The 24,089-nt window shown below is 33.9% G+C and overlaps 2 protein-coding genes across 3 annotated transcripts; both read right to left on the bottom strand.

The window, feature by feature from the left end:
* Positions 1 to 795: 795 nt before the first annotated feature.
* On the bottom strand, positions 796 to 7,872 carry LOC115986985 (dynamin-related protein 5A). Of its 2 annotated transcripts, none has more exons than XM_031110421.1 (16): positions 7,716 to 7,872; positions 6,910 to 6,973; positions 6,710 to 6,814; positions 6,461 to 6,562; positions 5,846 to 5,896; positions 5,686 to 5,747; positions 5,239 to 5,329; positions 4,997 to 5,061; positions 4,090 to 4,284; positions 3,853 to 3,972; positions 3,560 to 3,630; positions 3,236 to 3,461; positions 2,521 to 2,571; positions 1,921 to 2,149; positions 1,432 to 1,571; positions 796 to 1,332 (listed from the first exon to the last, which is right to left on the bottom strand). In XM_031110421.1, the coding sequence occupies exons 1-16, from the start codon at positions 7,842 to 7,844 to the stop codon at positions 1,204 to 1,206; spliced, it is 1,830 nt and encodes a 609-aa protein (XP_030966281.1). In that variant the 5' UTR covers positions 7,845 to 7,872; the 3' UTR covers positions 796 to 1,203. The 2 variants fall into 2 exon arrangements, with proteins under 2 accessions (XP_030966281.1, XP_030966283.1); XM_031110423.1 differs by having other exon boundaries at positions 3,275 to 3,461.
* A 4,307-nt stretch (positions 7,873 to 12,179) lies between these two features.
* On the bottom strand, positions 12,180 to 13,628 carry LOC115984034 (thaumatin-like protein 1). Its single transcript, XM_031106912.1, has 2 exons — positions 13,499 to 13,628; positions 12,180 to 12,977 (listed from the first exon to the last, which is right to left on the bottom strand). Exons 1-2 carry the CDS (start codon positions 13,551 to 13,553, stop codon positions 12,301 to 12,303), a joined length of 732 nt encoding a protein of 243 aa, XP_030962772.1. The 5' UTR covers positions 13,554 to 13,628; the 3' UTR covers positions 12,180 to 12,300.
* Positions 13,629 to 24,089: the final 10,461 nt, after the last annotated feature.

Here is a 24,089-nt window from a genome sequence, read left to right as displayed (position 1 = left end):
CAAAAGGTTACCATTAAAAATGCACACACTCCTAAATGTAAGGAATAAAAATAAAAATTTACCAAAATTTAGATGATATCTCATGTATTTTAAAGGAATATTTAAATTATGGGTAAAATACTATTTTGGTTTCTAAAATTTATCAAATGTTTCTTTTTTCATCCATAAAACTTTGAAAGGTTCTTTTTTTCATTCTTAAACTTTGTAAATAATTTTTTTTCCCTCAATAGTTTAGAGACAAAAATATGAATGAAAAAAGAAATTTTTTTTAATAGTTTAGGTATGAAAAATGAAAAATGATATTTTTTGAAGTTTAATAACAAAAGTGAAATATTTTCAATAGTTTAATAGTAAAAAAAGAAATTGTTATAGTTTAAGGGCGAAAAATAAACTTTAGATAAAGTTTAAAAACTAAAATAGTATTTTACTCCCCTTTTTTTTTTTTTGAGAAACAAACACACACACACATAAGAGGAAGAGGGAAAGGGGTTCTAACACAAAGGCACACCATAACTCCACTCATTTTACCCTTAAATTATTAAAAGTACATATATATATATATATATATATATTTTTTTTTTGATGAACTATTAAAAGTACATAATTGAAGTGGGCTCAAACAATTAAAGATATAAAACCTTAATTCCTTCCTAAGTCTTATGACATAAAAATTTTGAATCTAAACTCTTACCGTACACATTTTGAGAATTTCGAAATTATCTTATTAGGGTTAGGTCGGTTTGGAAATCCGTCATATTCGACCAACTCCCCTCCCTATAGTACATATTACTTAATTGAGAACATTCATATTACCTAACAGACACAACAAACGCTTCTAACAAGTTCATTTCAAGGATTACAAGGGAAAATAAAATGTTCTCTCCTCATTGCATGAAATTTGGTCAACACTCTTCATGGCTAAAATTTATTCTAACCAATATATATTTAAATGTAGCTGTGGCAAATATGCTCCCCAGTCATCCCTCACACACCAAGGTATTGTGTTGGCATTCAAGAATCAAAGAATCATTACCAATCCTATCCCTAAGATCTAACTTCCAAAAAAAAGACCTTTCAAGAATCCAAGATCCTTATAACTTAATGGCATTACCAAGCATCCTCCATAGAGAGATCTAGGGTCCCTGACTTGTTGCAAGAAAAAATAAAATCCAACCTCTAAGGAAAAGTGAAATCTGCTTCCATCTACTTGGACCAAGCAACTGCATCAATCTCAGCTTGGGCATTTCTATATAATTCCAGCCTTTTTGCAAGGTTGGTGCGGCGTTGCATGATTGCTGGATCCTCATCGAGCAATTTGGCCAAATATCTTGACTGCAAAAGAAAAAGAAAGTTATAGAAAGTACTTGGAATAATGTTTTATTTCTGTATAAAAGGATAAAAGGAAAGGGTTGGGTAAGTCGGAATTGTCACCTCCTTTGTACCCAACTCTGTGAAGAAACGATCAAGTAAGCTGCGTTTCGCCTCACGCACTTGACCATGGACAACAGACTTAGGAATAGAGTTCCTCAAACTTGCACAGGCCATATTGACATAGGACAAGACATTGGTTCCTGTATGGTTGCAAGAAATAAATAAGAACAAAAAGGAACCCTGATTATTACAGTGTGAATATAACACAACCTGCAGTTTTTCAGTGTATCAAACTCTAAAGATGTCATACATACAATACATTTATAATTGAATTTTATCATACTCCTTTCAATGTGCAGAGAAGAACCTCATCAAAAGATTGAACTATGAATGCGCGAACTCCTCAAAACCACTCAAACCAATTAAGCTAAAGCTTATTGGTTCAAAGTAAAGGGGTTAAGTTTAAGCCAGACCCTCAAGTCAGGGAATTTAACACAATTTATTTTTTCACTAAAACTTCATAATTTGGATCAAGTCACCCTTACTTACCAATTCGCCGGAGATATGAATCATTATATCTATCAAAAATTGAGTGCGTTGGATTTCCACCCTTCTCAATATCTTGGGGAAGTTTGCGAAAAAAATCAACAGTTAGATAACAACATTCCATATCAACCAACTGTAATGTTGCTTTCTTGCTTTCTCCCCTCATCCTGTCCAATGAATCCATAGCTGCAGTTCCGACTTCCACTCTCAAAGTGGGATACTGCTTCAGCTCCTATATGCAACAGAAATAAACATATACTTAGCTATCTGAGGGGAAAAAGAAATTCTAGGAATTCATAATTCCCCTACTCATTGTTTTCCAACACCACCGTTTATGATGCATTTAGATAGCTGATTAGGTGAAGCTCACAGATTAAGTTACATGCTATGAACCAAGGACAAGAACATGACACAACATGAACCACGACAACATGACAATTTAGGACATGACATGGTGGAGAAACCACAGTAAAAAAATACCAGTTAAAACTCCCGAATGCTTAAGCATTTTTTGCGCCCCTAATTAGCATATAAATATGCATTACTAGAACAATATTCAATATTACAACAGAAAAGAAAAGGTAGCAATGTTGAATGACTTGCCATAGTTTCAGCCATAGCCTTGTGAACCAGATCCTTCAGTATAGCATGAACCTGAAATTGTGAAATAATTGAATGAGTATAATAAATTAATTTGCAACATTACCATATAACAAATCAAGCAGAATAAACAATCTGATAAACACAAACCTAATCCACACCAATTTGGTTTAAAAAGATATTCAATGCTTAATATAACAAATTTAATAAGCCTTATTCTGAATGCTTCTCTAAACGCTGGCCTCCTATTGTTCTAAGGCAGCAATCCATGATGGTTGAAACTCAAAACTGGTGTCCTTCGCAAAGTATGACCGAATAATAGATAAAACTTACAGAAATAGAAAGGTTAAAATTTTAAATGCAGAAAGAAGAAGGTAAAATCACTAGAGTAAAGCAACAATAACATGATTGAAAACATGACAGGTCTGTCAAACAGCATGTTGTCAGAAAAAAGGAAGAAGGTAGAACTACCTTCAGTAGGAATACCATAACCTCAATTATGAAACTTGCCTGCTCTGTGCAAGTACACAAAACAAGCACACAGCATCACTTTTCCCAAGGTAAGAAAGATCAAATTCAAACCCTTTTAACTTATTTCAAAAGAATTCAGTAAAAAGACTGCTTTGGAATGGTTCAAAGTGGGAGAATGATTTTGCTCATGGTACAACTACCACATGGCATAATATGAGCAAACAATTGTGTACATCTGAATGCATACCGCATCTACAGCAGCCTCTGCAGGACCTCTAATAGTTACCAAGGAAGATTCAATAAGACGACGATATCCTTGTTCTGGAGCAATTAGATGAGGTTGATACCCATCTGCTTCAGTGATTAGCTTTCGCACATTTTCCATTGAAAGATGTTTGTCAAATTGCAACCTCTTCAACGCAGCTGGAAGTTGATTGTCAAACACACTATATATTTTATCACCACCAGAGCGCCTGCAGTATTTTAGGATTGTTTAGAAGCCAACAGGAAATGAACAGACCACATTCCAATTAACATGTAGAATAAAAAATGTTATTATCAAAAGACATACGTGCCATCAAGATGTTCTTTAAATACTTGATCAAAATTACGACAAATTTCCATGATCATGTACAGTTTTCCCTGCATAGTGAAAAGAAAACAGTATTAACAATGCATCGTATAACAAAAAGAAAACATAGAGCAAGATCATGCATCCAAAATGTGAGCAAATGATACAAGATGGGGAGAGAATTACCAAAGCCTGAAAACTGATAAGCTCTACTTCTCAAATTTACGTTATTGTATACATTAAGACAAAAAAACAAAAAGCCAAAAAAAAAAAAAACAAAAACAAAAGCTTACTCCAGCATCAGATGCAATTGGCTTCCCTAGACGGCTCAATTCTCCTTCTAGTTCATTAATAGTTTTGTTGATAAGAGACTGAAGTCCTGGAATTCGAGACTTGATAACAGTTTCCAAGTGCTGTGAAATTAATCATAGGATATTTAGAGAGATTGAATTTCCATGAAAATTTTATACTCTCCAAAGAATAATAAGATCGTAAAAAATCTACAATCCCGTCAAGGGTACCATACATACCTTAGAAAGCATCTTTCCTAAATGTTCAGAACCCATCCTGTGTGCAAGATGCCTATACTCTGGGCTATTAGCAAAGTACTCATATTCTCTACGCCGAGCAGCAATCATATCAACACTTTTGTTGATATCAGCTTGAGATCGATTAACAACACCAATCCAAGGGAATTGTAGCTTATATGATCTTCCTTCTAGCATCTGAAAAACCAAGAAAAAAAAGTCATTGTCATGAATTTGAATACTTTATGTCAATAAACAAATCCCAAAATGCATCAAGAATATGGATCCAAGATATGAAAATCCCCACATTTTGAAACCTCAAAAGCCATCAGGTTCATAGAAAACATTTCTTCTAATGTTCCATCGCCCCTGCTTCTCCTAAATCTTTTTTCTTTTGTTCTTTTTTCTGTTTTCTCTTTTTATTGGTGAGTCACACATGCATCCTATAGGTTGTGAACCCATGACCTCACCTTCCACCCTGCTCTTACAAGGGGAGGAGGTGCCATTTGTGTTAGACCTCAATGGTCACCTACCTGAATTTAGAAATAGCTCTCTAAGTTCTAAAGAAAAATTTATCCACACTTCAATTTTTTCAAAAGTTATAGAATTTTGTAATTAGTAAATAAAAAATGCCATCAACTGATGCTAGAAAAAAAATTAAGGCAAGAATATATTACTCATTAACCTGACAATGACAAAACAAGAGAAACAGACCTTGAACTAATGCAGCAAGTTAGATAAATTAAACCAATCAATACTACACTTCATAAAAACACATTCATTAGGTTTGTTAGACTCTTTCAGAAATTAATGCATTTGTAAAGAGAAAAATCCCAACAATATTAGTTATTAATAAGAGCAGTCTTGAATCCAAAACTGAACAACTTCCAGTTGAAATAATGAAACTTACATCAACCGCATCAGTACCCTTGTCCATAAGATCAATCTTGGTCAAAACACCAAATGTTCTCTCCCCTGAAAATTTTGTATGTCAAATAAACTGAAATTCGATGTCAAATACATAAAAAAGGAAATCTACTTCCAATTAGAGTGAACCATCAATATGCCTAGTTAATCAATTCATCAAATTCCGTTAGTACTTTCAGGGGAGATAAGAAAGATGGTCCTTGAGAAAGTTGATTAATGTCTTACCTTTAGGGTCTACTTCACGAGAGATCTTAATTGCATCAGATGTAGCAAGATCTTGATTGGCAGGAGAAATTGCCAGAATAATACAGTTGGGCTGCAACAATAGATAGTTATTGTCCAATAAAAATCCCACCGGAAAAATTTTCTTCAATTTAAAGAAACATGAAAAATGACAAGAAAAAGCAAAAAAAGAAAAATAACATGCAATTGAACTTGAAAATTATTTACATAATTACATAAGCATCCACCAGGTGCTAGTTTTTTGAGGTCATTAAAACTAATTAGCATTAACATTGACATATTTATAAAATTCCGAAGTTATTTAGAAAGTCCAGAGCAAGCCCAGTGAACACCGTTTTTCATTAAATTAGATCAAAACTCAGAACTCAGAAGAATCTTGAAATATATATATTGATAAGTAAGAATTTTAAAATATCTTATAACAATTACCTTCTCAATGAAGGATCGAACCATATTCTCAATGTCTTGGACAATGCTTTCTTGCTGACCCTCTACAATACCCCAATTAACAAAACAATGCTCAATTATTATGGTATTATCTATATGGAGTCAGAGCCAACATGCATAGTTAAAGAGTCACATAACTTACCAACGGCTACTTTTGTAAGCCCAGGAAGATCAACTAGTGTCAAGTTCACAACTGCCAAGATCAAACAGTGAACAATATGTTGAAATAGCTTTTACAAAAAGATTATGTACTTAAAGATAAGGAGTAATTCCTAACAGAGCAAAATTGTGTACCATGCACCCAATGAAGGGAAAGTCTCAGTTTAAAACTTTAATTTACTTGAAAACCAATCATAGATGCATAGACCTAAAACACTGAAAAATTATGTCATTGATCCTCAAATTTATCTCAATTTGAAAAGTGGAGCACACTGATCTACAACTAAGTTAATGGCAAAGCCACATTGATTAACACCTCACTTTAACTCAAGTGTAAAATATGAGACACTTAACATAAGGTATACTATAGCTCAACCATTGCTATAGCCTAGCCTATAGCTACTGCACATAAAAATCAACAAAGCATTTGGAGCTAAATCTAAAAGCAAAAATCTCCAACTAGATAATGATGCTAGACCCTTTTATGCTGACATCAGATCAACTAAAAAACCATTTTGGTTTAAAATCATATTAAATCTTATCTTACACAATATTTTTTACAACAAAAAGTATAAGATTATCATAAGTTCTATCTCACCATTAGGGGAGTAGATACTAAGATGGATCGGAACACTAGAAATTTGTTTACTTCGGCCTGTCTCTCGATCAGTCTCATCAGAAATCTCCTTCCTCACAGCAGCTACACAGAATACCCTTAAGATTAGCATATGAGAAGGATTAAGAAAACTTAGCTCAGTTACCAAACTACTATGACAAAATGTAATAACTTGTCAACAGTAACAAGTACTAAAAGACCTCTTTTCTGAGAGCGGGGAAAGAAGGATACCGAAATCAGTGAATCTTTTTCTAGGGAGGTGCATAAATTCTGCATACTCTCTTCCTTCATTGATCTTATGAAGTTGCAAGACAAGAGGACGCCTAGTAACAATCCCTGCACACAATCGCATTTAGATTTTCAGGGTGATAAACATTGCCAAATTTTATATTTCTAACTGTAACAATGAAGATAATAGACAACATAATTACCAGCTCCACGAGGTAAAAAGTCTTTTCCAACGATACTCTCCAACACAGAAGACTTTCCAGAGCTCTAGAAATAATTAAATTGCAAAGATTATTAATTCAAAACAGTTTAGTTTCAGCAAGCAAAAAGGACAAAAGAAGAATAATTGATGAAAAATATAAGTCCAGACAGACATGAAATTATTCTGTACACCAATTGTGCTTACTACACTTTAGCATATATATATATATAAAAAAGACCCATATTTATGCGTGTAGTACATGCATGAATTGCCATGAAACTAATAATTATTAATAATTGATGAAAAACATAGCCTAATAGACGTGAAATTATTGAATTCACACAATGTATTATGTATTCGTGTCACGTAAAGATAGTTCCCATATGTAATTCAGAATATAAGATCCACATTTACGTGAAAGAGAATAGATCTCATCAAAGATATTAATTAGTATGAGCATTAGTCAATATATATAGCATGATTATCAATGAAACTGACAATCATTAATTAATATCACGAGTCCAACAACTACATGTTTTAATAAACCATTGTAATACGTTCACCATAAGCAATGTCTTCTAATTACTTGTCAACTCAAAACCCTTTTTTTGTTGTTGCTGTAAATGCGCACGTGCTCATGCAAGATAGAGACATTTCTAACATTCAAACAATACTATGTTGCGAAACACCTAAATCTAGGATTTAGACAAAAAGAAAAAAGAAAAAGAAAACACAAATGAATAGTAAGATGAGAAAAGAAAAACAAAAGAAAAGCAAGACAATGCAAAGTTGAGAAAGAATGGAAACCTGGCCTCCGACGACGGCAATGGCGGGCAAAGCGTCCCAGAGAGTGGGCAAAGCACTCTCTTCGCCGTGATCGCCTAGGGCCGTGCAGGCCCTCTGTATTTTGTTCACCAATGAGATCAGGTTCTCCATTCAAACTTACTATTCAGAGATACAAAGAAACGAGGCCTTTCTAGGCTTTTTCGGTTTTTTCGAGTTTTGTTGAGATCGTAAAGAATGGCAGAGTTTGGCGAAAGAGCCGCGAAGCGAAAGGTTCGTACGTGCCATACTTCGGAACTTTTCCAAGTGTTTGTTAGCTTTGAAGTTTCTTACTAAAAATAAACAAAAAGATATGCTAGATCAAATTTCAATTATGTATTGGTTATTACATTTGAGAAGTGCTACATCACTTAAATTACATTGATGGAGTAATGTACTCTGTATCACATTTTGTGTACACTCTATATTTCACAAATCACTAATTATTATGTATGTGATTACTTTTTATTTTAAACTTTAATTATTTTATAAGAAAAATAAAATTAAAACATAATATGTAATAATTGGTGAAATATAGAATGGTACAAAAAAAAAATTATACGACGATGAAGGTAGTAATTTTTTTCATTGACTTTAAGCTTATATATGATATTTTATTTTTCGTCAACTTGCGTATGCTTTCTTACTGTATCAAAAAGCTCATTCTGCCTCATAAATAAATAAATGCTCATTCTGTATGTGAGCGGTGTGCAATCCAAAAACTGACAGACTATTCAGCAAAAACTAAAAGCTAAAAAAATAAAAAATAACAGACTAATGCAGGTGCGAGCATGTAGCTAACAAATAACAAAGCCATCGTCTATATATAGTTCATCCCTCGAGCTGGGGAGCGAAGCAGTCGGTGCCCATTTTTAGAAAATTTTCAAACTAGTAGCAGTGCACTAGCATTGGATGCGCTCAATTTTAGCATTTAGAATACTAAAAACCCAAAACCTAACTCTATTGGATTTGTTAAATGCTAATTTTATTTTAGCATTGCTACAAAGTGGACAGAATGGACCGAATAGGACCAAAGTGGACAGAATAAGGCCAATGTGAGCTGAATAGACTGAATTGGACCTAAGTGGACTGAATAAGACCGTATTGACTGAATTGGACCAAATAGAACTTTAGTCGACAAAATGGACTAAATAGGACCGAATAGGATCAAATTGGACCAAAGAGTTGGACCAAAGAGGACAGAATGGACCGAATAGAACCAATGTGGACCAAATAAGACTTTTGAATATTTTTCTTTTTTATTGCATTTTAAGGCTCATATTTCTAATTTCTAGTGTCTATTTTAGTATTTTCTTTGTATTTTTTAACTCAAAACTAGCTAAAAAGTTTAGCCAAAATATAATAAATTTCATACTTTTCAACCCAAAAATTAAGAAAAAAAAATAAAATTTTGAGCTAAACTTAAAAATAAAACCTACAAAAATAATAAATTTAAGGTCCAATTAATCTAAAATGGACTGAAGGGGAACCGAAAGAGACCAAGTGGACCGAATTGGATCGAGTGGATCAAATTAGACCGAATGGGACCAAAGTAGACCTAATTGGACCGAATAAAAATTGTTTAATTTTTAGGAAGAACAAATTATTGTCAAAAACTTTTAGAGAAAAAATTATACATTATATTATAATACAAAATAATTATTTATTCCCACGCATCGCGTGGATTTGCGACTAGTTTTTTTAATTTCTCTCTCATAACTAAGAGTTAATTGCATGGTGCAATAGCAATATTGCACCAGATCTCAATTCACTGTCGTCACGTATACAAATTAATAGATTCTATTTGGAAGGATTAATTTCATTGATTTTATGCTTATGCATGTAATTGAAACAAATTCTTTAATTTTAGAAAAGAATGATGGCACCACCACACACCTTTGGCGTGATGGTCTCTCCACAAGTTGTGGAAGGGGGGGGGGGGGGGAAGGGCCGGACTTGAAGTCTCTAAGAGGAAGTTTTCAACACATATACACTTTAGATTAGACCAGAATAGAATTTCTATCTTATATTAAAAAAATAATGGGCACGTTAATAATTTGTTGATTCTATTAAATTGGCTCCATGTATGTTGATACAAATCAATTTCCGAATCATACCACAAGTGCAAGTTATCATGCCAATTATCAACTTATCCGGAAATTATTAACTTTATCATCATAATGACAAGGCAAATTTATGAGTGACAAAAGGTCATACTGTAATTCTTTGCCCCATTGCAACTATAAATTGGAGGTTGATTATCACCTGGGGCTGGGGATAGGTGTGGGCAAGATTGCATATTTTCTTGAAGCTAGTTGAGTACTCATTAGGCTGGCAAGCCTGTGGACTACTATAATCCCCAGTGCAACACTATTTTGGATCCTTTAACGCATCACATGCACTATAACAACCAACATATTGCCCATCCTTGTTTGTGGCCACTAAGTTAGATGGACACACATTGCTTATAGCTAGAACACAATCCACAATAGGGCATGCATGGCCCTGACCCATCAACTAGAGTCCCACCAATGGGTTCTATTCAGACTACTTTAACCATTGCCTAACAAAATCCAAGAATATGCATAAATTAAATGTATATTTAATACAGAAATAATTAATTTTTTATTTTTAAGGAATAAAGTCAATTTGTTCATAAATATTGCAAAATAACACAAACAAAACAATCATCTTAAATTTATGCATACCAACCAATATATCATTAAAATATTTGACACATATTATATAGTTCATAAGTGTAACTTGTTGTATATATAGGTATATATAAGGATAGGTTGTAATAATGATATAAGGTTGGAGAGTATTCGTTTGTAAAATGAATAAAATGGAATTTCGAGATATGGAATTTTCTTTGTGAAAATTCAAGTTTCAAGATGTTCGATCGGTTGAAACTTTTGCTCGATCGATCAAATTGATCTGAAGCTTTTGGCTGACTCGATTGATACTCGATCCCTGTTCAATCTCCCCAAAATAGTAAGTTACAAAGAAACACAAGAAATCCTGTGAGTATTCTCCAAAATTGCTATTTGTAGAACCCAATAAACTTGGTTGTATCCTGAGGACAAGTTTGTACAAACCCTTTAACAACTTGCATGTTCATTTGTTCTTCATTATTACTCCTTAATTTGATGAAATCCCCAACATAACTTAATATCTATTTATTACTACTAAGGAAGAGTTGGCTTTATGAATTTCAATTAGCTCAACTAGTAAAATTTCTAATGGTTGAATAAAAGATTTGGGATTCAAGAGCGGACCCCATAAACTCTCTTCAAAAAAAGAAAAAGGAAAAGGGAAGATTCTTTAGGAGTTTTTATGGTAACTCCATAAAATTCCTAAAACACTACTTATTGAGGATTTCTATAAAACACTTGCTCTTCAATTATGACTCATTAACCACACGAAACTCGCACTTTAATCATTTAATTCAACAAATTAATTTATTAAATATTTTATTATTAAAATGTTCCGACAAAAAGAAATCTTGACTATTGCGATTTTTTTATTTGTTAAATTAATGATGAGGTTGCAAAATCTAATTCATGCATTTCAAAATTGATAACTTTTTTTTTTTTAATTCCTAATAAAATTACCTTGAAAATTTGAAAAACTAATTGGTAATCTGTGCAATGCACATAAAATTTTTATATAATATGAATTTTTTTTTTTCAAAATATGAATTATGATAATTATTAATAAGCATTTTATTATTATTTTTTTAGAGAATCAATAGGCATCTTATTATAATTTTTTTTATGTAAAATTATATATTCTACAATTAAGCATTTATTACAATTTTATTTGCATATGGAACTATATATTCTACCATTCAAAGAAAATATGATGTAGTAAAATTCTAGTGGGGCTTTAAATATAAAATAGCTTTTGAAGTGGTCAAAGTTGTCACTTACCAAATCTAAGCCCAAGCACTCTTTCTTTAGTGCTTGCTGAGGAGAGCTTATTTGTATTGGCTTACCTTACAACTTCAAAAGTTGTACATAAATTAACAAGTTAAGAAAGTTGGAAAAAAAATTCTACCAAATGATTTTTCAATGAGTTCAACTCTTTGAGAATCAATTCATGTTTGAATCAGTTAAAATATGTTGAGTAAGTTAACACTTAATAAACACATTTGCACAGTTAAGTCTGTCAATTCAAATGACCCCTAACATTAGGGGAGTGGATCTAGACTTTGAAACATTAGAAGAAAAAAACAGAATGGCCCCAAACTTGAGAGGTGTGATTTGCAATAATTTACTCCTTAATTTAAATTTGTATGCTTACCCTCAAGAATAAAAATCCTCTTAGTACAACATGAATAACAAGTGATAAAGTACGTAGCACAAAAAAAAAAACTTCATTCTCATAACTCATAAGCACAACCCCACTTTTCTCAACAAAAAAAAAAAAAGTAAAATTTTGCAGCAATTATTTAGTATATGTTTTATTCAAGCAACTATTTTTTTGACACAACATACATGTGCCTTGGTACTTGAAACATATCAGTTTCTTATTGCAAATTTGGGAACACATAATTCCTCTCCATAATTCATGGACAAAAGGTGATAACATAGTCGGGTGCACCTGAGCAGGTAAATGTGCTGTTTTGATCATCATAAGCATAACTATAAGCTTGAGGACATTGTTGCTCAAAGATACGAGAATAGTTTGTGGGTGGACATGTTTGAGGGGTGTTAAATGCACCAGTGCAACAGTACTGTGGTTGATTGAAAGCAGTACAAGCGCTCTTGCAAGCAATCACACTCCCATCAGACCCTTTCACTTGCAACTCTGCTGGGCAAACTGCGTTCACGTTGGCTGGACAGCTTGAGGCTTTGCATTCACCAGTGCCGCCTCTTGTGGCTACCGAAACAGGCAAGTTGAAGCCATCTACAAGGCTAACATCGTAAAAGTCCATCCCACCATTGGCTGCTATGTTGATTTCTACTAAAGAAGCTGGCGGGATCGCACCATTTCCGTTGCATGCAACTTGACCAGTGCTACAATCAGCAGTCTCGCAAGTGAACTTTCCTGAGTTGGTTGAGCATCGGGTTCGGGGCCAGAATCGGCCTTTCCATGGAGCTTGAACATCAAGTGTTAAGGATGCTTTGGATGCTAACTCAAATCCAGTATTTGATAGTTGTGGTTTTTGATCCGAAGTTAGGGTTCCGGGCCAAATGGTTGTTGGACAGTTGTTTGTGAAAGTTATTTTAGCAGAATGAGCACCTGCATGCAAGTAAACCAAACGCTTTTGAAGACGAAAAACAAAACATATCTTGTAACCAGGTTGTAATTATGAATCACTACATTATTTTTATTCTGTTTGTAAGTACTGTTCCATTAGTCGACCAAGACTCTTCAGGCTTATAACCGTAAGTATCAATCATATTAGGCAATTGAAAGGTGTCTATATAAATAAATAAAATAAGAATCATCGATGATATAAATATGCGTGAAATCTAGCACTTGCCCTCAATGTGACCTGTTCATTAGAGGTAGAATCCACAATGGACTATTAGAAGAGATCAAGAGAGAAGATCAAGTGTCCAGCACATAAAATCTAAAAATGTGTTTCATGTGAAACATTAGTGAATATAATAATGAAAGCTTAATCCGTGGGGTTCAAGGCTTTATTGTATAGCCGATATGATTGTTGCCGCGACCTAATGTTTTGTGATTAAAAAAAAAAATACTTACAAAAGCAATGTGGTAACGCATATCAGAAGTAGACAGTGATCGAGACATACCAGATAAGAAAAAGAAGGCCAAGGTAAGGCCGTAGAGTGCCAGGGTTTTCATCATTGTTGCTTAATTTGGTGGTAACAAGTATATACGATCAATGATGAACTTGGGTTTGGTATGGCTTGGTGCTAATCCAATGAACTTTGCGTGGTATATATAGTGGTTTATACACCGATTCAAAGGCGAAACATGCGGAAAATTGGACTTGGATTTTCTAGAAATTCTTATTGACTCACTTGGTAGTTATTTTCCATACGGAATCGGGTCGTTACTGCTACTGTGAAGGAAAGAGACTAATACACGTGTCAGTATTTGGTAAGGGAAGCAGTGTGAATTAGTCGTTTACAAAACGGGTTTTCAAATGTAATAGTAGTATGACTGTTATGTTCAATGTACTTTTATATTCCAAAATTTACAACGTGTGAGGTAGAGACGAAGCATCCAGTCTAGTACACCATTACCATGACTAAAAGGTTACGTATAGATTTACAACTTAGGAAATTTGAGGACAACCCTATCCAAACTGTAAGTTGTGCCAAAACTAATTTGTCTGAGATTTCAACATGGGAATGGTTTGAACTTTGATGCTTTGAACTTATTAAGGCGGCTGGAGTTATTTACGGGCCGTAAGGCTGCAAATGTAGCCAATTCGTAGGGCGTCTAAATTATCTAATCCCGGTGTAGGTTCCGTTTCTTTTCCTTTGGCCAAAAATATATTGCCATGATTATTATTATTTTTTTTTGGAGAAATTACAATTTACCTATCTATAGTTTGATCGAAATTTAAATTGCTTACTTATTGTTTGAAATTTGACACTTTACCCACTTAATGTTAGCTCAGTTAGAATTTTGTAGCTCACATATGTTAAAAATATGACTAAATGTGTAATTTTGCTTTAGTTTTATATCTCACTTCTCCAAAAACACAAAAAATATAAAAATATAATATCAAATAAGATCAAAAAGATGTTTATAAAGTTTTTAAAAAAAAAATTATATACAACTACCAGAAGTCCTGCTTCGTCATTGATTTACTGGGTTGTATGCATTGATATTCTCCTTAACGTGCTGTTGTCACTCCTTTGTATATGTTCAAATACATTGGAATTTCTCATTGATTTGTTTCGTTGCTTGTTAAGTTTTAGAGTGACTCTATAGTTCCAATACTAGATTAAGTAGTATATCTATAAGATTTATGATCATAAACTTGAAACTAGTTTCAAGGGACAACTGGGAATCTTTAAAGGAGTTGGCACAGCTGCTTTGAAGGACACCCCTCCAATGTCTAGAGAACAATATTGAACACAACGCCAAATATAATTGCTTGTGATTGAAAAGCATCGTGTAGTTTTGTCTTTTAATTTGTTGATAATGTTTACAGGTACTAATCCTATTTTGCTAAGTAATCCATTGATCGAGTGTTCATACCATGCATCCTTTCAATTGAGAAGCATGTTTTTCTTGAAATCTCCCACTCAACTAGTCTGTGTAACGTCACTGGCCCACTACTTACAACCTTTCTTTGGGCCTTCATTTATTTTAGAGTATCCAATCCACACAGAAAATGTAAATCACCAATCACTGGTACCTTGGTACATTGATTTGCTTGTAGGAAGTTTGTTTATGGACTCAACCAAAGAATGAGAGTGGACTTTAGCTTAGGCAAAGGACGCTTTTCTTTTAAATTTTTTTTTTTTCAAAACCTTACCAACATCTTATTTGATATTACATTTTTATGTTTTTTGTGTTTGTGGAGGAGAGAGACATAAAAGTATAACAAAATTACATATTTAACCCTGTTTTTAACAGAGTTAGGTTATGAAACCCTAACTAAGCTAATCTCAGGTGAGTAAAGTGTCAAATTTCAAACCACAGGTAAACAACTTAAATTTCCACCAAACCACAGGTGGGTAAGTTATAATTTTCCCTATCTATTTATTCTTTCTCTTTTCTTTATTAGCCCTCTCTCCTCTCTATCAGGCAACCATTCTCTCTCTCAGATCAGTGTTTCTCCATCTCGTCTATTTCTCTCCAACTTAAAAACTCTCTCAATCTTTTGCGCGTGGACATATACTTTTATATTTTACTTCATTTTTTAAATGTCAATAATTTCAATTCGTTCTAATTTGAGGTTAATGCAAGTTTCAATTTTTGAAATAACTCCATGTGTGATGAGATTTATGCATTTGAGGGTCTGTTAATTTTCAATTTTCAATTTTTTTTTGCTGATTGGAAAACGTATCAATCTTGATTTAGATAAACCGAAAGTGAATGATAGTTTCTATTATGAATAATGAATAAAAATGATAGAAAAACTTATCACAATTGCAATGCATAGCTACAAGAAAAAAAAGTCATCACAAAATTTACTACTAATACTTGATTGTTTATTTATAATACATAATCAATAAATATCAACAATTTTTACCCAAAAAAAAAAATTTACAATTTAAATTGAATATCATATACATATCAGGCATAATACAGCACATGGGTCCATTGGAAGCAAATGACTTACTTTTTTTTGATGAACTGGAAAATTTTTATACAAAAGCAAAACTAATTATAAGGAGAGCAAATTAGCCTTCAATCTTGAAAGTTCAATTAGTATGTAAAACACTAATGAATGTTTAGACCCCCGATTTTAACAACACCAACACAAGCTTATACACAAACAATATATGTGCGGAATGATGTATATAAGCTATGACCAAATAGGTAAAACACTCTAAACCATAATTAATCGTAAACATAGCAGCAATTAAAAGGTAAAGAGTAAGGGAAGAGAGATGCAAACACAAAGATAACACCGACAAGTGTTATAAAAGAGGAAACCAAAGAACTTGGCGAAAAACCTTTCCACCGCCCTCCAAGCAGTCAAATGATCCACTAAAGAATACAGTTAGGATACATGAATAGTAGAAGACTCTCCAAGCCTAATCTACCCAATGCACCTAAGCCCTCTAAGCTTCTTGCTCTAACATGGTTACGCCTAACCTTGTCTTTTTTAGCTTCCTGGATCCCGCAATAAGCCCATTGCATCAACCAAGTAAATTGGTCATCTTTGAACTACTTCCTAAGCACCAAAATACCTCCTTACAGATATGGGTATGGTGAGATAAGGATTTGGCAAAATGTACCTCTCAAGGATATGTCAATGGAGAGGGTGAGAGTAGAGGAATTTGGAGAATCAAATGATGAAAATTGTGGATGAGTCAATATTGTTTTTCTCTAGGGTTTCTTTCTCAAAATTCTTTCTAAAAGCTCTCTACATTTCATGAGTATAAGGGTATTTATAGTAGTGTATGTGAGGAATGCGAAAAGTCAGTTTTCATCCAAACAGGGCATTCTGTGACTTAACCTTGCGACTGGAACGAGTCGCGAGCTAACTGCCTGGCCAAACTGTATATTTTTGTCTTGTAGTGCTCCAGCTGTCATGACCATTCAGTTCCCTACATGCTTCACAGGTGTGCCACTTTGGCGACTTGCCAGTCGCAAGACTCCTTTGATTGCACACATCTTGAGTTTTCTTCATACTCTCTCATACACAACCCTTACATAATTCTCACCTAAATATAGGGTGTCTAATTATTAAAATACAAGCAAATTTGGCACGAAATAAAGCCAACACATTATTGAATAAATTCAACCTTACAAATCTAATTACAGATACAAGACAAGGAGAGCCATTGTCCAAATTAAAAGAAGCATATACACTGTTTGATAAAGACAATTTTGCCCATGTTTAAGCTGCATTATTTGCTTCTCTAGAAACCCAATTAACAGAGCAATGAGTTTTTGATGAAGGGTACAAGAAATATTGGTGCAAATGCCCCTAATTCTCCAAGGAATTTGTTTAGAAGAAACCAAGGAATTAACACTACTTTTAAAATCACTTTCTACATATATGGCTAAAGCTTCCAGATTTTTTGCTAGAGGTACAGCCCACTTAATAGCTTTAGCCTTTGCCTAAAGGAGGATGGTGTTTACTCTTTTTGAGCAAGCAATTACCAGCTCCCCTCTTTAGTCTCTAGCAACCGCTGCAATGGAAGAGCATCAATCTTTGAACGTAACATCAACATTAATTTTGATCGAATCCCTTGGAGGGTTAGACCACCTTTGCAAGCACTTCAACAATTAGGGGCCACTTTGACTGTCAATGAACAACTTGAACTCTGCTATGGACCTAGCAATTTTCTGTCAAAGCTTGTAAGGGTTGGGGACTATACCTTCAAAAACAACTAGATTTCTGGCTTTCCAAAGGGTATCACAAACAATAGTTCCAAATAAGAGTAAATCATCCCTCTTGTCACCATTAATATTATCTTCAGGGGGGAGGGGGGAGGGGGGGGGTGTTAAGGAATGCCCCAATGAGTTGGGAGAGGGAATTTATTCCCAAATTCTTTACTTCAAGCCCCACTGACAATTAAACCAGACAGATTGAGCACACAGGCAATAGACAAAAAGATGGAGGCAAGTTTCTTCATTAGCATTGCAGAGCAGACAAATGATATCGCCATTATTAGTGAATCTTGCTAGAGTTGTTTTGGTAGGAAGATAGTCCACTACTACTCTCCAAAGATACATTTTAAGCCTATCATGGATTTTTGACTTCCAAATGAGACCTCGTGTTGCATCTTGATTAGAGGGAGGACTTGTATTTCTGCACATCCAATATGCTGACTTGACTAAAAACTCACTATTGTTGGTGGAGGACCACATCTAGCAATCATTTTGATCATGTAGACATAGTGGAATTTTCTGGATAAGCTTCATTGTAGCCTCATCAAAGAGATTCATAATTTTAGCAAGGTCCCAGGCTTCCTAATTAATTAACTGAGAAACCATAAGAGCATTATCAGGATTAGTCCATTCTTTAGGCCTTAGAATAAAGTTGGGGAGATCAATGATCCATGGATCTTCCCATATTCTGATAGAATTTCCATTTCCCACCAAAATGCATGCACTATGGCTGATAAGATGTTTGATACTTTCAATGCTTCTCCATATTATTGATGTACTGCCCATTGTCTGATGATTTATCCAATTCCTCCTCACTTTGTATTTACCCCTCAAAACACTGACACATGGACAATCCTTCCCTGAAAGAATCCACCAGCCAATTTTGGATAAGAGAGCTTGGTTGAACTCCCATGATCTTCTAAACCTAAGCCACCTTCCTTTTGGGGCCAAGATATAAATGACCATGCCATAGGTGTCAAATAAGACCCAGAGTTAGATTTTGGGTTCCACCATAACTGTTTGATGACAACATCCAACTGATCACAAAGATTTCTAGGGAATTGAATGGTTGACATTGTATAAGATGGAATTGCTTAAGCAACCGATTTAATTAGGGAAGCAAATGTCTTACTTGTAATGGGTCACCTTCTCTTTCATATTTCTTCATCTTTTTAGAATTTTGAATAACAGTGCCTAGCATTGTATTGAACCACTACTAATTTTGGAACAGATGGCATATGTACACTAGGCTACTTCTCCAGTACTTCACTAACATTTTCATTTGAGTAGCAAACCCCAAGTAGTTGGATTCTGCATGTTTCCACAGTTAGCTTAGCTGGTAAAGTCACTGATGGTTGAATAAGAGATCCAAAATTCAATTTCCACCTACACCAAAAATCTATTGGTGTCTTAGTCTGATAATAAAGAGCTCTATCATCTTAAGTGAATGTTATACATTGAAACTCTATTAAAAGAAAAATTCTAAAATAAAAATTAAGTCAAACCTAAAAATTTAGTCAAGTGTATGTGAACATATGTATCTTGTTCTTATTACTTTTTAATAAAATAAATCAATTAGATATCAATAATAATAATATAATTCATGAGCAACATCTTTTGTTTTGTTCATTCTCTATTTTTTCTTTCAATGATTTGTAGAAAACATTTGCTAGTTGTTGGCACCCAATTTTTTATACATTTTGTGGGCTAATAAGTAAGGCCTAAAGCCTAGCATACCAAGCCTTGAAGAATGGTTGAGCATGAGAATAAATGGGCCCATGAATGACCCAAGACCCTTGTATAAGGGAAAGATATGAAATAGGCCCAAAAAGGCCCAATGCATTTGAATGAAAGAGTTAGAAGATGCTAGAGGAATCTAGAACCTTCACAGTGCATTCCAACGAAGAGATAAGAAAAACATGGTAGAACGGAGGAAAGCATGTCGCAAACAAAGGGAAGAATTCCCAATTATTAAGCGCTGCAAAACATCCAACGACTAAAGCAGGGCTAGAGATATTAAATATGGTAGAAAGAGAATTTCAGGTTCAATACCACAGAATAGAGAAATTCCAAAGTGTAAAGTTGTAGGATAAGAACCAATGAGTAATGCATGGTAGGCGAATGGGTTTCTTAATCTGTATCCTAGACATATAAATGAGGTTTGACCTATCATTATAGAGATTCAAGGAGGTGTGGTTTGGTGTAGGGGAGGAAGATCCTAATTGTGATAATTTGCCACAACTCTTTGAGAGTTACTTTGCTGGGAAAAGCACTCATACCAAAAGAGAAGTTGTGGGTTATCATGAGGTGCAATGTCATAGGCCCAAGCCCAGTAGAGAAAGCCCAAGAAGAAGGAAAAAAAGGCCCACTAAAAGGGGATTTTGTAGAATGACCCATGTGGAGGCTTTGAGCATTCTCGTGAAAAAGAAAGAAAAGAAAGGAAGAGTCGTAGAATACGAAGATGGACAAGTGCATTAAACACACACTTAAATTATGGGCATTGAGCAGCGAAAAGGAGAAGCAGCTACCTACTTCGCTGAATCCCAAACCTAGAGAAAAAAAAGGATAGACAGCAGGAAAAGAGTATCCCAGATCTGGAGGAAAAGGAGACCCAAAGGGAAACAAGGGAAACCATGGATTAATGTACCACAAGAGGAAAACTTGGGTATAAATATGGGTATTCCTCTTTCACGAAGGAGGAACGTGTAGGGAAAAACATAGTTTGTATCGTATACAAAACATATATAGTGGAAAATTAACAAATCTACTTTATTCGCAATTGATAACATGTACTATATAAATTTTAGAATTTAAGAACAAGAAAGTGTACTTTGGTGCGGTGAAATTCAAAATCAAATATTAGAAGTACTTGTGAACACTTTTAATTTTTACTCCAATGCCACTTATGTCCAAGAGGTGTGGTCTCTTAATCAATTTACACGTATGTGTTCAAGGGAGAATAAGATAATTGTTTACACTCACATACACACAATTTCATACCTTACTAAATTCTGTATGTTTCTCTTCTTATATATAACTGATTATCTAATTGGACTAATCTTTTAGGCCATTCCAATTGGACTTTAGTATGTGGTTTAGAGTGGGACCAAAAGGGACAAATAAGACATTAGCTCCAATGGGTTTTGGGCATTTCTACCAACTCTCAACAAGTCAAAAATTACCATTAATTATATTTAATACCACTATATAAATATAATTGCACTCTAGGCCTTATTAATAAATTATATCCCAAGACTTTATTATATATACAACTCCTTTATTAAAATATTCGTAATAATACAAAGTCATAAATGTTGACTGTCACTTTGAAGATTACTACATCTTAATCCTTAAGTATCTGGTTTAATCCTTTAAATTAGACATCATATATTTATGAAATCCAATTTCATAAATATATACTTAAGTAACTTCTTATTAAAGTGGTTAGGCCTAACACTCTGAATAACCAAACCCATTAAACTTATCTCAAGGGAATATTTTATATCTCCGTTAAGAGATTATGAATTCCATCTTGAGAATATATGTTCCTTCAACATTAAATGTGGTTGCCCAACATACTAAGGTTTTGATCATGACTTTAGATCTTACTCTTGATATAATAAAGCAACCTACACTTCATGATTAGGTTCATTATTCTCTCAAGATTAAGAGTTCATATAAATAGAAGTCGTGAGATTTATTATTCATTTGACAGTCGTTAGTAGAATAATAAATCACACAGTGGTCCAGTTCAATATGTCTTAACACTTAAAATATATCAACATATCAACTAGAAGTCGCCACTTACATGATCAAGACAAATCATCTTAGTTGATATGTTATAGTCTTCGCAGATGAAATACTCAATTTCATCACCGATTACGAATTGAAATTTTGAATTTACAAAGAACTTGTGATTTATATCTTTTGTACTAAATCACATATTATGCATCTCATGGACAATATGATAATGTTCAAATATTCATGTTACCATTATTTTAGATAATAATAAAACAACTTTATTAATCACAACATAATATCATACATAGTGTCATCATACAATAGGATTTAAAAGGCACATATCCTAATAGAACGGGGGATAGAACAGAAAGGGAGAGCCGGAGAGGGATAACTGAGAACGGATAGGGAGAATGAAGAACAACATAGAGAGAAAAGAAACAACACAAAAATACATGAGGGAACAAATGAGGGAAAAGATAAATATAGAAGAGAGAAAGTCAGGAGAGAAAAGTTAAGAATTTGTAGAGAAGAGTGCCCAGTAGTGTAGTAGAACACTTTGCAAAAAAACGCTTGGAAAGAAAGAGATTATGGCAGAATAGAAGTATTGACATTCACCACTAGGAAAACTTCCTCTCTCTGATGAAATCAATCTCACCTGAATCTCTTGAAAAGAGATATTCAATCAGCAACCAATTTGATTTGAGTTCCAAGCCTCATAGTTTGTGCACCCTTGGGTTAAAGCAAAAGGCTGTGAGAGTTGGGATCAAAAACCTTGTGGCCCAATCTATTTTATGAAGTATATGTGAATATATATACGTATATGTATATTTGTGTATATGTGTACTAACATGTGGTGAACTAACATCTACTTGATGAGCATTTTCTTTGGAATTTAGTGTTTTGTGTGCAAATTTGTAATAGCAGAGCAAGTAGAGTAATGCCTCATGTTGCAAGAAGTGCCTCATCCTACAGAAAGTGAAGAAGTAATCTTCCTCCAATAGAAAGTGGAGAAAGCCATAGTAGAATGTAGAGTAATTGCCCATTCGGCAGAAAGTGAAGATGTAATCTTCCTTCAGCAGAAAGTAGAGAAAGTCGCAGTAGTAAGTAGAGTAATGTTCATTCCGCAGAAGTGGAGAACAACATTTTTTAGCAGTAGAAGTAGAAGAAAACAAGCTCATTTTGTAGCATCACTCTTTGGACCAAAATTGTGCACGTACTAGCGTGGCAGAATGGGATCCTAAAAGCCCATTTTCTGAGGGTGTCAGACCCAACTTTCATCTTAGAAAAAAGCCCAGAATTGATGACGTCTAATAGTATCAAGACACATGTCTAGGGTCTACGAACGTAAAAAAATGACCTGCAACACTAGTCCATCCACTATAACATTGCCTATAAACCTCATTTTCCTCAAAATTTAAACCAAATTATAGTAGCTAGTAATTAAAAAATGTGCATTTTTAAATTACATTGCATTTATAACAAAGATCAGGGAAATAAAAATGAGACTAACAATCAAAAAATATATATTTTTTTTAAAAAGGTAGAAAAGAAAAACAATCATTTAAAAATTATATAGCTATTAAAAGAAGATAAATTAGATCTAATTGCAAATTCAACTGAATATTTAAAAAAAAATACATGTAATAAAATGCTTATTTGAAACAATATCCGATTGAAGATAGAGAATGGAGAGCAAATATATGTGGGTCAAAAAATATCTTAAGGTTAGAAATTAATTAGATAACCGTTATGACTGGCTTGTTAAATATAGGTCAAGAGCTTAATTGAATAAATGAAGAACTCAAAAATATAGAGTCACTCTTTATCTTTCTAGGATTCACACTTAACACCTTTTCTCTCTTCAATAATTCTTCTAGATCCATTATGCATGGGAGATCCATGCCTATTTATTCTTGTGGAGGATCCTTCCCTATCATTTAGTTGTAGGGTGGATATGGTGTGAGGAAGATACTTGTCCCATCCTTCACCTCTCCCTTCTTTTGATGTAGAGATGGGTGAAAAATAGGTTGCTCAGCACTGTTCTAGTGCTTCATTCAGCCATAAATGCAGCACTGCTGATGGGCGAGGCACTTTTAATGTGGAAGGGATGATTACTTTCTGTAGAAGCTTCCTTCCTTAGGCTTTTGGATTCGTCCACTCTCTGGTCTACATGGCTCCACATATTCTAGGTGTTAGGTAAGTTTCTAGTGTACCGCTGAGGATGGGATGCTCCTCGGATACTTTCAAAGGAGTGGATTTTCCTCGGATGGTTCTTCACTTTCTTCCTTATTTTGGCCCTTTGGGCCTACTAGCTCAAACCCATTTGTCATAGCTGGATTCCCCCCCCCCCCAACATGTATTCCACACACATACACACACCTTGTTTCTTTCAAAATGATACTTTCTAAATGTAGCAATAAATATTTCAAGTTTATCTTTAACAAGTTGTATAATTTTCAACAAAACACAGTAATATATATATATATATATATATATTTGAAAAACAGATTATCATGAATATTATTAGGATGCTAGTAAATTAGCAACAACAACATTATTTAGGTCTAGAGGAATAGACTCCATTCCAACTAAAGCAGAAAAGAAAGCCTAGCT

This window comes from Quercus lobata, chromosome 4 (assembly GCF_001633185.2).
Source record: "Quercus lobata isolate SW786 chromosome 4, ValleyOak3.0 Primary Assembly, whole genome shotgun sequence".
Classification (NCBI taxonomy): Eukaryota; Viridiplantae; Streptophyta; class Magnoliopsida; order Fagales; family Fagaceae; genus Quercus; species Quercus lobata.
This window is presented reverse-complemented; position numbering and strand designations above follow the sequence as displayed.

Coding starts and splice junctions, on each gene's coding strand:
- LOC115986985 (XM_031110421.1), bottom strand. CDS start 7,844: ATGGAGAACCTGATCTCATTGGTGAACAAAATACAGAGGGCCTGCACG. Junction 3,631..3,852: donor CAATTGCATCTGATGCTGGA/GTAAGCTTTTGT, acceptor TTCACTATGCAG/GGAAAACTGTACATGATCAT. Junction 2,150..2,520: donor AGGCTATGGCTGAAACTATG/GCAAGTCATTCA, acceptor TGTTGCATATAG/GAGCTGAAGCAGTATCCCAC.
- LOC115984034 (XM_031106912.1), bottom strand. CDS start 13,553: ATGATGAAAACCCTGGCACTCTACGGCCTTACCTTGGCCTTCTTTTTC. Junction 12,978..13,498: donor GGCCTTCTTTTTCTTATCTG/GTATGTCTCGAT, acceptor ACTTGCATGCAG/GTGCTCATTCTGCTAAAATA.